The sequence below is a fragment of the Astyanax mexicanus genome, chromosome 13 (genome assembly GCF_023375975.1).
Source record: "Astyanax mexicanus isolate ESR-SI-001 chromosome 13, AstMex3_surface, whole genome shotgun sequence".
Taxonomy (NCBI): Eukaryota; Metazoa; Chordata; class Actinopteri; order Characiformes; family Acestrorhamphidae; genus Astyanax; species Astyanax mexicanus.
The window spans coordinates 31,255,773-31,273,669 of record NC_064420.1 but is presented as its reverse complement, the minus strand read 5'-3'; the positions used below and the strand labels follow the sequence as shown (position 1 = coordinate 31,273,669).

The window sequence follows — 17,897 nt, the reverse complement described above, 5'->3', positions numbered from 1 at the left end:
CCCCGTGTCTGCGTGGGTTTCCTCCGGGTTCTCCGGTTTCCTCCCACAGTCCAAAGACGGCACGTTCAGGCTAATTGGAACTTGATTGAAATTGTCCTTAGGTGTGAGTGAATGTGTCTGTGTGTCTGTCTGTGTCTGTCTGCCCTGCGATGGATTGGCGGCCTGTCCAGGGTGTATCCTGCCTTCCGCCCGATGCCTGCTGGGATAGGCTCCAGCCCCCCTCCGCGACCCTTCACGGATAAAGCGGTTGACAATGAGATGAGATGAGATGAGCAATAATGGGACTGTGGTATAATCGCAACAATACACTCAAGGTTTGTGCTATGACGTGTACTATTGGCACTGCAATATTATACGTTATAGCACTCCCTCTTATGTATTATTGCTTATGTAACAGAGTTCAAATATACATTGGTTTTATTGTTAGAATTCCCCAAAATTCTTCTCCTTATGTTTGCCTATATTAATATGGAGTGGCAAGGTTGGGACAGCTCCTCCCCTTTCCCCCTCTTATATTTCCTGCCCCCTACCCTGCCTTTTCCCTTTTGTACATGATGTGTAATGGAGAGGTAGGTGTCAGAACGTGCTCTGATTTCAATCCAAAATAATCCTATATTTTAAGATCATCATCATAAAACTCTGAAAAAAAACATGTTGCTAGTAATATGCATGTTTGTGCACTGCTAATGCTACAGCACATAGCCTATGCTAGCATGCGGGCTAACTAGCTAATTATTCTCTGTTTTTATGTGCTTTTATACTAACTAAAGAGATGAGTGGAGAGGAGAGAAGATGCGCCAACCTATCCAGAGCTAAAGGCTGTTTATTTGTGTTTATCAGATTAAAACCCAGTAAAAACACAACGCAGAGTCTGTCATCTGTAACCACCAGATACACCTAAATAACTTTAGGCTAAAATCACCCGAACGCACATACGCACGCGCACACACTCACACACACACAATTACATTTCTTTCAGAAAAGTTAATGTTATTTCCAATTTATTTTTCAATTTCTCCATATATAACATTGACATGAATAAATGAATGATGCCTCCACAAAAAACAGACATTGCTTTTCTCATAACACTGATATGGGTGAGCACAGATACAAGAATACACAAACACAGTCACAGTCCAAACCCAGCTACACACGTAATTTCCAAATGAGGCCATGAAACCTCCACAGCCACCGCCCGTCCCGCTCTACAAAACATGTTAGCAAAGAAATGACCATCGCTACAAAAGTAACAAAAACCCATACAGTCTATTTATTATTGTGGAAGTGCTTATCATTTTTTTGGAAGTACCAATTTTTTTTTTTGACATTTTTCTAAAGGAGAATACGATTGTGGCTACAAAAATCACCAGTAAAAATAGCTTATCTCTGTAAAAAGGACTTGGCGGGACGGGTTTTGGCTGCGATTTAAGTCACAAACTTGTTTTTTTTGTCCTTTTTTTTTTGGAAATAGTCTTTAATACAACAATGACACGGTTTCTTTATTACAAATGTACAGACTCCCACTGCTGTCAGAATAATGCCCTGTGCACAATTGCTTCACCTTTGACATAACCAGATTGGTTGATACTTTCCCTCACATAAGTAACCAGTGGTGCAGTTAGCAAACCTGAATTAGCGTCACAGTTTCTGTAGTGGTTTTTGGGAAGAATACTTTTTATTCATGTCCGATATCAGGTCTGTTTATTTTTTTTGTTTTTCGTGTAAAAAGAGTGAATGAACTACGAATCTAAATGTTAAGAATTTCAGTAGTTACCGAAAAAATAAAAATAAAAATCATACACCCATGTACCATCACCCCACCCAAGAGAAACAAAACAACAACAACAAAAGAAACTATTAGACACCCTGAGTGGCATTTGAACCTATCCCCCAAATGTAAACACACCCTTTCCTGCAGCTAAGTGATGTGAGAAAAGGCACACATGAGAACACCACAGAGCTGTAGGCTACGGCACCCACAGATTGAGGGCCATTTTGGTTCTATCAGCGTAACGGGAAACACAGTATCCAGTATCATCCTGACAAATTCACTTGACGAACTTCCTGCTCAGTGCATGCTTTCAACTTTTCTCTCAGGTCATGACAAAGGGCATTGGGGCCTATTAGCTCACATAATGCTAATGCTAAAATTGTAGAATGTCCTTATACTGTATCTTTGTATCAGCCTGAGGCTACCTTCACATTACAGAGCTGTTAAAGGTGGCAGAAATCAGATTTTTTTCAGAAAACCTGATTCTTTCGGAGCATGTGAATGCAAAAACAGATTATTTTTTATTCTGATCTCTGGTCATTACAATGGGCTAGCTCACACAAAGCTAATACCAAAAACAAAACAAAACAAAACAAAAAAACAGAAGAATGTCCCTATACTGTATCTTTGTGTCAGCCTGAGGCTACGTTCACATTACAGAGCTGTAAAAGGTAGCAGAAATCAGATTCTTCAGACAATCTGATTCATTCACAGGGCGGAAAGTTCGGCAAAAATCTGACTTTTCCAAATTGGATTCTTTCAGAGCATGTGAACGCAAAAACAGATTATTTTCAATTCTGATTCCTGCCAATTTCATATTGCCATTTTATCTCTGGTCATGAACATAAAGGACATAACTCATAAAACGCTAATATAAAAAAGAATGTCCTTGTACTGTATATCTTTGTATCAGCCTGAGGCTACGTTCACATTACAGAGCTGTAAAACGTGGCAGAAAGCAGATTTTTAAAAACTTCATTCTTTCAGAGCATGTGAACGCAAAAACAGATTATTTTCAAATCTGATTTCTGCCAATTTCCTGTTGTCACTCTTATCTCTGGTCATGACAAAGAGCATAGCTCACACACACTGCTAATACAAAAAATAATGTCCTTATAGTGTATCTTTGTATCAGCCTGAGGCTACATTCACATTACAGAGCTGTGAAAGGTAGCAGAAATCAGATTTTTCCAAATTGGATACTTTCAGAGCATGTAGATTTTTTCAAATTTGACTTCTGCCAATTTTCTGAAGTCATGTGCACAAACAAATGTAAGAAATAGATCATTTCTATATGTTTGTGTTGTGTAAATGTATCATCTTGACAAAACTATAGATTTCTGATCAGTGCATGCTTTCAACTTTCAGATCATGACAAAAGACATTAAGGCCTATTAGCTCACTTAATGCTAATACTAAAACTGTCAGAATGTCTTTATACTGTATCTCTGTATAAGTCAGAGGCCACATTCACATTACAGGGCTGAGAGTTGATCAAAATGATATTTTTCTTAAAATCAGATTCTTTCAGAGCATGTGAACGCAAAACAGATTGTTTTTAAATTCGATTTAAGACACTTTCCTATTCTTACTGTCACGCACAAAATGTCAGAACAAACAATCTGATGTTTCCATCTTGTAAATATCAAAATAAATTGGCCAATACAGACTAGTTTTATTTAATTTTCCTGATATGTACAATAATTTCCAAGCTGTGTAAACTGGCACTCTATAAACTTTTGGATTTGAGAATTTGAGTATTTTTCATATTACCTATTAATCCAGATCGATTACATGATTAAATATCCAATTTGGCAGCACCAGCTGACGTGAACATAGCCAAGCAACATAGACAAAGTTAAAAGTGTTTTGATGTCTTGTATACAGTACTGAATTTTTCACCCCCCTAAAACTCACACCATGCAATTAAAAAATAAATCTATATTATTTGGTTTGAATGGGGAAAAAAATAAACGCTTTAAGAGAGAGAAGCTCCAGAGAACAGGCCGTCACATTATGAAACCTCTGAAAAATCCACTTTGCTCAGAATAAGTGAAAATAAAAACATGTATAGCTGCTTATCATCACTGACAACTACTGTTAGACAGCATGCAACAAGGCTCAGGAACTCAGGAAATGCATGCTTTATGGTACTTATGTCAGTAGCAATAAGCAGATATCTATGTTTAGCATGAACTGTTCCTTCCTTTCTGGTACCAGTGGCTCCAAATTTGCAACACAATATATCTAACTCAGCAAAGACTAGCTAATAACCAGGTTGTAACAGAAAGCGTAAAAAGTTGTTCAGCATTTTTCAACCTAATCTTCTGAGTGTGTAGTATTTGGGCAAATACCATGGACAATACATTCTATATGGGGTCTTCCCATCATTAGTTAGTATGATACTATCCAGTGTAGGTGTCTGTAAGGCTCAGACTGTTCAGACTACAAGCTTAAATCTAGTTTTAAAATATCTAAATTGTATCCAGATTAATTTTGATAGTCTGTTCAGTGAGAAACCACATAAAATCAGATTTTTTTGCAAATCAAACTGGATCTGAAGGTGGTCTGATAAGTGATTATAATCCAAAGTTTTTGTCTGGATGCCCTTTAGGCGAAATTGGATTTTAAAAAATGTCTTTTGTGTCTCTCACAATGTGACAAACAGTGACATTTTCAAATCCAGAGTAACAACAATTGGCATGGCCTTTTTCAGACATAATCCTGATACTCAAGACTCAATGCAACAAAATAGGCAGCTAGTGTTCTCCTCCAAGTGTGTTGAGGTGTCCAACAGCATGGCATTAACAATGCAGCAGGTTGAAAAATTGTAATAGCACATATTGGAAGAAAAATCCTTAAACTTTCTAAGTTAGGAGACCTAACTAACAACAACACTGGAGGAAAAGTGGATAAATTTAGGGAGAGCTTTAAACCCATTAACTCTAAACACCCTTACAATACACTTTTGCTGAAAAGGTCAACAGGTTTCAAGTAATAATAGTCGCAGGAGACACAGATTAGGCTGAAAAATACTTTTTCAAAGGTGAGCTAGTCCTACAGCAGGCAGATCAGAAAAGTAGCCCTATTCTCCTCCATGTTCTCCTCTAGCGTTCTCTAAAAGCAGAGCCTTTGAGAGCACTTTCATATTCAAATGCAGCTCCACATCTTTCCTGGGAAAAGGTTACGGAGAAGGAGAGGATGAGGCCAGGGAAGGTTCTGACATTATATGAAATGGACAGAAATTTATGCAACCAACGTCTCCTCCATTCTCCGGGTGTGAGAGCGAGAGGCACTGAACTGCATATCAATGGCAATCTTGGAGCAAACGCTCAACCTCTGCTTTTCTGACTTTATTTTCAGTTTCGTATTCAGGGTTTGACCCAAAGTGGGCCCACCGCTTTGAGTTTTATTAGACCAGTTTAGACAAAATTACTTAACTGTTAGGGCATTTTCATACCTGCACTTTTTTAATCTGGTTAAATCTGACTCTGGTTTGTTTGTTTTATCTTTGGTGGGATTTGTTTGGGATATTGTAAAGACAGTAATCACCCTGGTTTAATGGTTTAAAGTCTCATGCGAACTCTTAAGTGTTTTGTTAAGGTTTAATCTGGCTTATCGCTAAGATAGATATTACTACAGCTGTGAATGAATGCCACCTCTGCTGTTGCTTGGTGCTAAATTACACAGAAATATTCACTAGTTCAGAACACAGGACCTTCTTCTGTCTGGACCTAGCTTCTGCCCCAGACAGCTTTGACCTATCAGCAAACAGATACCTTAGTTTCCACATGATCTGTTGTAAAATGTGTTGCTGTACCTTTATTTATCCAAACCAAATGCAATGCACTAGTTTACAAGTTTACAAGCTCGTCTGCACCTGGCATTAACTTTCGTTTTTTTGTATCCGAATAGTATCTGGATATTCTTTGACAATCCTTTGATTCTGATTACAGTTTAATTAAATGTCGTTAAGATCTGAGACATAAACAAGTGTCGGTCCTGAGGCTGCTCAAGACTCTGATCTTTTCTCTAAAGACTCCACTTCCCAGCATGCACCCCCAAATGCTTCTCAGGACTTCCCTGACTTCACTGATCATATGATGCTACAGCGTTTCTGCTCTCCGAGTTAATAATTGGCTCCACCTGTCCTCCCTAGTATATATACCCCTCTGTTTGCTCAGTTGAGTGCTGAGTATTGAATCTAGTTTTCCTAGCTCTTCTACAATGTGTTCTATTGTTTTTGCCTTTTTGTTACTGACCCTTTTTTGTATCTCCGTTTATTGTATTTTGCCTTGCCCATTCTCTTAAGTACCTGTTGTGGACCTGTCACAGATTTTTTTAGGTATGACCCTCCTTTTCCTGAGTACTCTCTGGTATGTTGTTTATATTTGCTCTCACTGTGTTACTGACCCTGCCTGTCCCTTACAACTCTTGTAAGCCTAGCACCTATTGTCCATTTTTCAAAGGTTGTTTTAAGTATCTGGATCGCTGTCCGTTTAGGTATAGGTGTGAAAATGCCCTTAATCTTGTACGATCTTAATCTCCCGCAAAGCTGACTCAAAGGGAATTCTACATTTCACGGACAGAATACAGAGAATTACACTCAACAGCAACAAACAAACATGTAAAAAGACATATGCAATTTGTCCCACTCCTTTTGGTGTGATCGATAGACATCCATTAGCTAAAATGGAGCTAATATTCTTCTGAGTATTCTAGTATTTTTAACTCCAAAAAAGTTTTGGCTGAAACTTCATCAGCTGGCATTCAACAATCTCGAAAGTGCACGCAAGCTCTCTGTCCGGTACATTGCTTCTTCTGTAAAAACACCTAACGAACGATACCGTTTCTACAGCACGGCCTTCTAGCTGGAGACGAGAGTGACGTTCTGGCGATATATTGATAAGGAGGCACGACGTTCATTGTTCACAAACGCGCTAATATGAATCACACACTACTTTTGGTGTCATGGTTGGCGCTGGAGACATACAGTATATCTATCTAGAGGCTGCGTGGCTCGTCCCAGAACTGACACAACACCAAACAATACTACGAGCAGGACCACCATGAAGTTACTACGATGCATCTTCACAGGTACGACTGCGACCGTTTACTTAACTTTTACACTACGACAGGCTAAGAACGGACTATCTCTTCGTTTTTTTTTTCAACTTCTTCTTCATCACGGTTCACCACGGTCCCGTTTTTTTTTTACATGAGCATAACATGATACACAGATAAAGCCCCAAAACAACCGTGGACCAAAAACAAGGAATAGGAAACTTTACAAACAACCTCAGCATCCGTAGATTTTAGAAATGTACCTTTACATATTATAAAACACATGGTATCCTGCCACCACAGTAAAATGGGTCTTTTTTTTTTACGTTTTTTTTTTTTCGTTTCGATATTTTGTCTCCTATCGGTAGTAATACAGCTTTTCAAAAGATATCATCTCTCTGATAAGCTACAATAAGAGAAAGAGTTAACAATTACACTGGAAAAATATATGTATGTTTATATTCTATATATAGTTTTTAAGTCTTTTTTTTATACAGAATGTATATATAGTGTAGCTATGGCCATCTCGGCGTAAAGGAATAAAGGCAACTGTAACGAACACCACACCACACATCTTTTATGCCACGGTCACATGACTCGAGATCGGTGTGGTCGCTGAATGGGCGGAGTCGGTAAAGAAAGCGTGGGTTAGTGGCACTTTGTGCGTTTCAAAAAATAAAAAGAATCAAGAATAAGGCTACAAGGGTGTATGCTTATCGGACACTAGCTGAGTAAGGACTCTGTGGTTCAAAAGTTTCCCTCCTTCAAAAGTTTTTTATGTTTCAATCTTCTACCCCATTTATCCCTTCTTCCCAATCCCCATCCCAACCGAAATAAAATAAAACAAAATAAAACAAGAATAAAACATCGTCCATATATCATCCAGAATGTCTGTACAGGTCAAAAGAGAGAAAAAATAATCCATCAGCAGTATATGTATTGTATTTCTGTATATACTGTATATATATATATATATATATATATATATATATATATATATATATATATATATATATATATATATAATAACCATTCCGGGACAGATAGAACATCTTGGGCCATACCAGGAACTCGACAAGTTAAAAGTCAGTGAAAGAAGATCCACAGAAGATTCTATTTCCTGTTTTCCTGCTGGAACGCACAGGATAATCAGCAGAATTGCTTTCCTTCTTGTTCTTTTTTTGTCTTTACATTCCCATAGGAAGTGTTGCTGGCATTTTAAGGAGACCCTCGATGACAAAACATTGTTTTTTTTTTTCATCTCTCGTCCGAGCATCATCATCATCATCATCATCATCATCATCATCATCATCATCATCATCATCATCATCATCATCATCGTCATTTATGCGTCTTTATTTCAACATGAGACTACTCAGACTCAGTCGTCACAAACGTCACATTTACAAAATAAATATACAGTACAACCTTATCACAGTTCATTAGTTCATAAATATTGAATAAATAATAAATACATATTAGAATTAGAATTCTCCATAAGCCTTGGGTGTATCAGGATTTTGAAAAAAACAAAACAAAAGGAACGTAATGCAAAAAAACAAAACAAAAAAACAACAAGAAAAAAAGAAGAAAATGACAAAATGAATCTTATAAAATTATCAAAACTTTTTAGCAGTTAAAAATATTTGCACTTAAAAAAAGTTTTCAAAATCTATCCACAAAGAAAAAATAAGGTATAAAAATGGATGGTAGCTTTTTCTAAACATTTTTGTTTTTCTCATCGTAATGTAATAAATGGAGGGAATTCAGCACTTTTCAGCTCTAAAATTTTAGGGAAAGAAACAGGTGAATTAAAACAAATAAAAATGAAAAAATAAAATAAAATAAATAAGAATAAACAAACTAAGGTTAGACAAACAACAGTAATAATAACAGTAATAGTTATAATTAAAAAACTATTCACCAAAAAAAAAAGAAGTGCAATCTTTTTTTTTTTTTTTTTTTTTTCTTCATAAATATAACAAATAGAACTATCTATGACTGGATCGGAGGAAAAAAAATATGTTAATTATATTACTATTTATTTATGAGCATAAATATTGCAAATGAACAACAAGAAGAGAACCAGTGCTTCTGCTGACAGTACGCACTTCAGATCATTAATTTATATATAAATAAATAAATACGTTCAGATATGGGCAATCACACTTAACTTAAAAAGGCCTTAAAATTGGACTTTCCCCATGAGATTATGAGAATGTGTGTATGTGTATTTGTGTGAATTTGTGTGTATATGTGTGTATTTAGTGCTATGCAATAAACAGCAGTATATTATTTGTAATCGATATTATGGTGCTGGCTTACTTGACAGTACTAATAATATGCAGCAAGCTGCGATATGTAAGGGTGTAGAACTCTGTGGCCAATAAGGATAATGCATTGCGAGTCTCTTGACCAATCATAGAGCGAGATGAGATGAGTTTCTATGGGTGTTCTGATTTCTGATGAAATGTTCTAATTTTTTAAACAAAACAATGCAGGCCAATCATATTGTTGTTTCAGCTGAATTTTTTTTGTATATTGCTGGCCATATTGTGAAGCCCTACTGTGTTTGTGTGTGTGTGTGTGTGTGTGTGTAAGAGAGAGAGAGAGAAAGCTCTAGCTTTTTCTTATTTCACAGGTTTCTTTTTTTTGTGTTGCTTCCTCCAGTTTGCTTTAGTGCCAAATCAAAGCCCACGGAGAACAAGTAAAATGCTGCATACCTGTTTTACTCCGGGGGGATTATAATGAGCGCAATGTCGGCTCTCAGCAGCCTGTGGATAAGATCATTCACTACACTGAGTGTGTGTGTTTGTGTGTGAGAGTGTATCTGCTGTGATAAAGGGGCAGCAGCCTCCCACAGGCAACACAAGGGTGATTCTCGCTCTTCTTTCGTCCACAAGCGCTCTCTCAGTCTCTCTGTCGTCTCCCGACAGATGCTGAAGTATGGGTGCTCTTCTTCGTCCTTCTCCTTCCATCTTAAAAATGCCAGAGTTGAAGATGAAAGGTGCCAAAAAAAAGCAAAAAAAAAAAAAAGCTTTTGTCCTTTTTTCAATCCTCGCATCCTTCCATCCATCCAATCCAGCAGCTTTCTGTGGTGGATTTTGGTCCTTATATTAATATGTGTATATATATATATTTTCGTTTTGTATATATATATATGTATCTTCTTTTCTCATCACACTCGTCATGCTTCCTGGGATGAAGGCTGTTCAAACCAACAAACACCAAACTAACCAAACGAAAGAAGTAAACAAACAAACAAAACAAAAAAAAAACAACTAACAAAAAAAAAAACAAAAAAAAAACAACCTGAATGCCCTTTTTGTATTTGTATTTGTGTGTGTTTGTGTGTACCGCTCGTACCACGCCCTCTCTTCGGCCTTACATGCGTACGCTGTTTCTCCTCCGCGCCTCTAGGGGGCATCCTCCCCCACAGGCAGGAGTCAAACCTTAATGCCTTTCACCGCCTGGTTTATGGTCTCCAGCAGGGCCTTGTTCTCTGGGTTCTGGTAGCAGTCTTTGTTGGTGTACATGTCGGTCAGGGTGCTCACGTATTTCTCGAAGTTCTGCTCGGTGATTGGCTCCTGCTGTGATCCAATAGCGCAAGAGAACAAAAAGAGATAGGTGTAAAGGTGTGTAAAACAAATCTGTCACAGTGTTTCAATGATTCAATATAATTTTCTGAATTAATAGTGCATAAATAGTCTCATTTCAGCTACCGTATTTTTTGCACTAAAGGTGCATTTAAAATCCTTTAATTTTCCCAAAAATCGTCAGTGCCTTATAATCCGGTGTGTCTTATGTATACATTTTAGCAGCCAGGTTGTAATGAGCAGTAAAGCTACTCCAGTAAAGTACAGCTTTATACAGGAGTTTCAGTTTAGTTCTCCAGCACAGAGACTCAAGACTGGAGCAGCATTAGCATTAGCTGCTAAACAAACTAAGCGTTAGCGCTTAGTCAGAGGTTAGTATTATTACCCTGGCAATCACTGCTGGAACAGCATTAGCATTAACTGCTAACCGCACTAAGCGCTAGCTCTTTCATCATTCAGAGGTGAGTATATCGGACTGTAGCCTGCATTTTTACGGTGTTTAAACAAGCTACATGGGACAGACAAACTGCTAACTTATATTGTCCTGGGTTACCGGAACACTCAGGTTTTCGCAGTGTAGTGTTGTCGGGCAGCATTAGCCGCTAACTGCAGCTAGCGCTAGCGGTTAGCTGCTAATGCTAATGCTGCTGCACCCAGCCTTTGTGGATATCTGGAAATCTAAGCTTACTATGAATAAACAAAAGCGCTTTACTCACCCAAATAAACACTTTTCAGGAGAGAAATCTATATAGATTAACATCCAGTGCTCATTTGACTTTAAAAGAAAATGCTTTTATTAAGAATTACAGTTTTGTTTACTTAATTTATTGATAGTCTGCCTTATAATTCGGTGCACCTCATAGTGTGTAAAATGTGATAATCCATTCACTGAAAAACAATAACCAATCAAGTAAACCTTTTTAATGCTGCTGGGGTTAACGCATCCATTATGGTGAAGGAGGCAGATTGTGTTATTACAGACTTGTGCTGGGTGTATTTGTGTGTGTGTGCAGGGGGGTAGCTCACCATGTGTGGCAGGCGGATGTTGGCCAGACTGCGAATAAGGGCTTGGCTCAGTCCTGACAGCTCCATAAACAGCGCTTCATTCTGCTCTTCAATGATCTTATTCTCGTGCTCGATGTTCTTCAGGTTCCTCTCCATGGAGGAGATCTACAGGGCAACACACACATATAAATATAAATAATGCCACTTGCAATTTGTTTATATGGTGCTAAAAGAGTTGAACTAAACTTGATGTCATTCTAAGGGCTTTTCCACCAACGTGAAACGAGCTCTGTTACGGATTTGGATCTAATTTTGAACCATTCGGTGCATTTCTGCATTAAAAAAGGTACTGGAACCCAAAAAGTTCATTCCCAGCTAGAATCAAAGATTAGTAGGTTTTTCAGTGCAAGCTGAGAGCTCTGTTGATGACATTTCCTATGACGTATTCTCAGTTCCACTACAACTGGTAAAAACATGGACTGGTTCACTGAAAAACAATGAAAAGGTTATTTTAAGCCTAAACAGAACCAGTTAGTCGAAAAAGCACTTTAAGTGGTCTGGTACAGAAAACCTCAGTCTGAAAACATTTTAATTTAAACTGAATGTGTCTACATTCACATTCAAAATCAGATTTTTTAGATAAGTGTACAGTCTAGAAACCAGATTAAGGAATCTATGAAGGAAAAGAGCTGGATTTGAGCTCAGTTTTCATATTTCTCTGCCTATGCATGCTCTCAACTTTCAGTATTCTCATATTTCTCAGATTTATAAACCAATATAGGTATGTTGAGGCAGGGTATTGTCCCCCATTAAACAATAAAAAAGAAGAAAAAGAACTACTGCTGTGACAAAAACTGGAATCCCCCTTCTTTGCATGTCACACACAGTATGAGCATTACAGATTACGCTGGTGATTCCTGTATCTACTGTAACTGTAGATTAACCCTTATCTATAAACAGAATTTAAAGGAATCCAAGTGTAGGTGATGATGAAAGAATGTAGTACGTTCTTTATTCTGCTGACTAAACTGCAACCAAAATTGTGTGAAACCAAAATTAATATATACAATGTAACAAACACACAAACCTATTTATCTCTGGATATATTCAAAAGCAGTCCAAAAGCTGACTTATTCTCTAAAATAAAATGTACTATGATAAAATGAATGGCTAACCTGAGTTTGCAGGTTGGCCATATCAGCTTCCATCTCGTTGTTGGAGTCATTGAGATCGCTGATTTCTTTATTGAGTTGTTTAATGTCTTCGTCATTATCCAGCACTGCAGAGAGAAAAACACAACAGGATTTTAATATCTAAAGAATAAATGATAATATCTAATAAGGAGAATAATCATAAAAATAATGTGTTCTCACCATCACTCGCTCTGAATTTGTTGCTCAGATACTCCTCTCCAGGAAACTTGGCTTTCTTCTTAGCTAGGGAGGCCCGGGGACAGCCTGAGAGACTGGGGAAAAGAAACAAAATATAAATGTAATTAAATAATCTTAGATAGGCTTCTGTTTCTGTAGGGCAGACTATATAAATTTAACACAATCTCAATTTTTTTATTTTTTTACATAACATGATTCTGACAGTGATTATTTACTTTGTGTCAATATGTCATAATTAATAAGCCCAAAAAAAAAAAAATAAACAAATTATTTTTTTACACAAACATCCATTGAAATGTAGGAAGGTTTTGTCCTTTGATTAAGTCAAACTAACTCAAAAATGAATAGTTAATAATTACACTTAGTTCCTTTGTGTAAGATCACCCTTTGGGCTTATTTTGACTTGGGGTGAATTGATTTAATTAAGTTATACTGGTGGTGACCTTTATAAACCACTTTTCCTAGTTACTCACCTTCAATGTATATTCATTTCTTTATGGTTTTCTGTATGAGTTCTTTGTATTATGGTACAGCTGACTGGGCTTAGGTTTGAAGGCTGTGTTATTTATGCTCAAATGTTTAAACTAAAATGGGTTAAGGCAATCCAAAATGGCAACATTATAGTAGAAGGAAAGGGGTTCTTAACAGGACAGTGCATACAGTGCATTTCTTTTTTTATATATAATTTTATTTCAATTTTATTTTCCATTTTGTCCCCAATTTACACGACCAATTACACAACTCACTCATTAGTACTCCCCCTATAAGGGTTCCGGTAGCTGATGGCAAGCTGCATGAACAGGATTCGAACATATCGGCAGAGCCTTAGCCCGCTGGACCACTCAGAGAATACAGTACGTTTCTAACAGTCCAATCATTGTAATGTTATATATATATTTTTTTTTTCAGGTTTTAAGGTGTTTGCTTGACAAAGATAATATATAAACATATTGGTGCCATAAATCCATTCAAAGGTCTTTTACAAATCTGAAGAACCTATTAACTAGCTAATGAAACATTTAAGCAGTCACATATTTGGTTATTAAGACTACACAAACATCATAAGTGTACCTCAGGGTGTTTTCCACTGTTAACCATCTGTGCAGGACTGTACCTTCTGTGTGTGAGGAAGCTGCCGTTAGCGTGGCCTGATCCATCACAGCCTGGCGTGGGACAGGTGGGACCCTCTGTTTTAAAGGCTTTCCAGGAGAAAGGCGTCCCGTTCAGCAAACCCTCCTTCTGACGACGGGCAGCCAGTGGGCACCCGTACGCACTGCGGTGAGTCGCATACTTCCCGCTGATATGACCCAGACTGTCACAGCCTGGCACTGGACACCTGAGAGAGAGAGAAATAGAGCAAAAACAAAGTGAAGGGAAGTTTAGAGGCAGTACTTTTTTTATAATGATTTTGATGAGTATATGAAGGTCAGGTCAGATGACCAAGAGGTTAACAGCAAGAGCATTCATCTGGTCAGAAATATCACCTTGAAACTGTCCCTTCAATTACGCCGATTAGCTCTGCGCTTGGAACTGCTAAACCCTTTCTTTTTTTAACGTAGCCCTGAACAGCGCAATTAGTATCCTCGTCATGCACCAAGATCACAGAGCCGTTAATGTTTCTGGACTCTCGGCCAATTTTTCATATGAATTATTGAATTATTTTCGTGGGAGAAAAACAAGGTGATATCTGAGCAGACAGAGGGCAAGCAGTACTTTACACTGCCTGATACACTGGCCTTACATCTCCAAAAAGGAAACAACATGCATGCAAAAAAACAACACATTCACATACAGTTAAGATCTGTTTCTGGCAGTGCAGCCAGCTTCTATCTGGGAGAGCTAAACTGCATTACACTACAGTGTACTAGAGTGGTTGTCAGTTTGTTGAGAAATCTGCTAAAAGGGTGAACATATATTATATATTTAGCTAGTATGAAACATATTATAAACTATGTAATGTATACAGTATATAGTCTTCTGCAAACATAATGATACTTGGCCAAATTACATCATTTTTTTTACTTTTAATTGGGAATTAGTAAACACAGCCTCTGTAGCTCTGTAGGGTTTATAACATAAAAATACAGAAAATCAAAATCCATTATGTGGCATGTGCAAAAGTTTGGGCAACTTATAGAGTCACACCCTTTAAAGCAGCTAAATGTTTTTTAGTTCTTTTCATTTTTTAGTTCTGAGATATTTATTGGTCATCTTGGATGTACAGCTTGTAAAAGTTCTACTTACAGATGAGCTCTTCCAATAAATAACCAAATATATATAAATATATAAGCAATAATACACAAGAGGAAGTGCTATAATGAACAAACCTCGAGTGTATTATTGTGATTTTACCACAGTTTCATTATCGCTTTTTTATTAAATTTATTAAAGAGGATGAGAAAATACATTGGTTATAAAAACTCAGCAAGTTAAAATAGTTCCATTGCTTCTCTGTTTATAGCTGCACTGTTTGGCTTGTAAGCGCTGCATCGTTGCTAAGTTACCTGTATGTGCATTACCGGCTGATAATGGCACTCACAGAATGCCTGTCAGCCAATCACATTGTAGGGTCGGAACTAACCGTGGTATAATTAGATGCATTAATATTTATTTCTTCATGAAAGCACTTTAAAAGGACCAAATGGTTGATAAATATATTTATCCAATGCAAGGGCAAACTTTTTCTATGATATTTTTACCAGGGGACTGTGAGATAACAAAATGTCAAATTCCATTTTTCCTTAAAAGGTTCTTAAAAGAACATATTACCAATCCTTCCTTTGGGATCCTACTTTTTGACTTCCGCAGTTCCCCTGAGGTTCACATGTTAAAGCGACTCTTAAAATTGAACGTTTCTAAATCTTTGTGACAATAATTATACAACAAAGTTAAGAAACTCGTCTTCTGCTTCTTCTCATATATAACTATTCCTGAGTGTCCATTGGTCAGTTTAGATGGATGTGAAGATGTGAACACACATAGACTGACACACAAATCCATGAATTGTGAACATATAAGAGGCACATGACAGACAGACAGATAGACAGACAAATGCACTAATCAGACATGGCAGGAGGCAGAAGACAAGTTTCTCAAATGCGCTGTAGTATCGCAAATATATTAACAGAAACATCAAGATAAATGCAATTTTATCAAACCTAGAAGGTTAATAACATTCCACACTGTAATTGACTGGGATTCACAGGCTGAAATTGCTTCTTAAGACTTCTTAAGACTTCTAGGCATTGATTTCTTTCATTTTCAGGTTTGTACAAGGTTTGTAAAGTTTGATTCAGCCCAATGTTATTACATTTTTGATGGTGACATTCTTTAGGGCTGTATTGCTAATTAAGGTCTGAGACCTTTATAGACAAAGAAATAAGGTGAGCCTTTGTTGCACTTGGGGTGTTCACATTTTTGCACAGCCAACCAATACAGACGATTTGGATTTTGAGTATTTATTTATTTATGTTATCAAAGATGTTGTTTACTACCTCTCAATTAATTCATAATAAAATCACCAAAAAAAATCCTAGTGAAAAAGTCCAAAGAGTGACAAAACTGCCCAAATGTTTGCATAAGACTGTTTATATATCCTGTATATATACTGTACATTTATATGCAAAAAAATATATAAAATAATCCCTCTCCTTTGGGTTTTAAAGTAAAGAGCCCAACTATACAATACCGTACAGTATTGTAAAAGCCTTTCTACGCGGTACGAACTTTAAAAGCTCGGAGTCCTCCTTGTCGTCCTTGGTGGGGGTCGTTTTTATTCCGCCTTTCTTGGCACGGGGGCACCCAGACAAACTGAAAACAGAGAGTATGCAGCCCATGATGAGAGTAGCCAGAAAGCAATACCGCCGTAGGACTACAGCCCACTGGACATATGTAATCATTTGAGCCAAATAAGACAGGCCAAATTCAAATAACAATACAAGTAGATGCAGCAGATAAGCAAGGCAAGCAGAAGAGTGGGGGAACAGCACAGAAGAGAACTGGCCAGGAAAGTAATCAGATAGCAAATAGCATGCACAAACACAAATTCCCATTACAAGTTTTTTTTGTTCCCTATTCTAAGGCATTACTGAATCTCAGGGAAGGGTCATATCTGGCCTACTGCATGTGCTGTGAGTGTGTGTGTGTGTATGAGTCCTATCATAGCTAGCCCTGTCTCACTGTGTATCTGTGTGTAGGAGAGATAATAAGGTCTAGCCATACCTTCGGTGAGAGGTGTAGTTACCAGTGATGTGGCCTGAACCATCGCATCCTGGGGTGGGGCACCTGTCAAAGATAAGGGATTACTTCATCTGGAACTATATATATATATATATATATATATATATATATATATATATATAAAATCAAGAGGAAGATGGATTATCACAAGTCATTATATCATTATATCAAGCTCAACTGCTTAAATTTTTGCACCAGGAGTGGCATAAAGTTATCCAAAAGCAGTGTGTAAGACTGATGGAGGAGAACATGCCAAGATGCATAAAAGCGGTGATTAAAAACCAGGGTTATTCCACCAATTCCACCATATTTATATAAACTCTTAAAACTTTCTGCATCTTTTTTGTTATTTCAGCAATTTCTTCAAATAAATGCTTTAAATGCCAATATTTTTATTTTGAATCTGGGAGAAATTCTGTTCGTAGTTTATAGAATAAAACAACAGTGTTCATTTTGTTCAAATATATATATCTATAAATAGCAAAATCAGAGAAACCGATTCAGAAACTAAAGTGTTCTCTTAATTTTTTTCCAGAGCTGTATGTGGTATAAAATATTCAATATCAAGTACAATATCACTGTACTCTCTCTTTATTTCTCACTTGTTTGATTTAAAATTAAGTTTTTGTTTTTTTTTTCCCTCAGATTTTATGGATATTATTGTGTGTTTTTATATTATGCCAGTTTTCTACAAAATTTTACTTTAGAAATAAAATTGCTGTATATCACCTTGTGTACACTATCTTAAAATAACGCAATATATTTAATCATTACCCCTGGAGCGTATTTTGTGTCATAAAACAAAAAAAAAATTGTATGTATTTTTTGCAC

General features: G+C 37.0%; 1 protein-coding gene across 8 annotated transcripts in view; it reads right to left on the bottom strand.

The window, feature by feature from the left end:
* Positions 1–1,337: 1,337 nt before the first annotated feature.
* myt1b (myelin transcription factor 1b) overlaps positions 1,338–17,897 on the bottom strand; it is an 83,068-nt gene continuing 66,508 nt past the window's right edge. For 3 of the 8 annotated variants that reach the window (XM_015606214.3, XM_022677334.2, XM_007250769.3), the window contains 7 exons: positions 17,049–17,111; positions 16,554–16,637; positions 13,942–14,163; positions 12,810–12,901; positions 12,612–12,715; positions 11,458–11,601; positions 1,338–10,425 (listed from right to left, as the gene is read on the bottom strand). In XM_015606214.3, coding sequence (XP_015461700.3) covers positions 10,282–10,425; positions 11,458–11,601; positions 12,612–12,715; positions 12,810–12,901; positions 13,942–14,163; positions 16,554–16,637; positions 17,049–17,111 — 853 coding nt within the window. In that variant the 3' untranslated portion in view covers positions 1,338–10,281. The remainder of the gene's footprint in view (positions 10,426–11,457; positions 11,602–12,611; positions 12,716–12,809; positions 12,902–13,941; positions 14,164–16,553; positions 16,638–17,048; positions 17,112–17,897) is intronic. The other 5 variants (XM_022677332.2, XM_049486475.1, XM_022677335.2 and 2 more) reach the window with 3 other exon arrangements.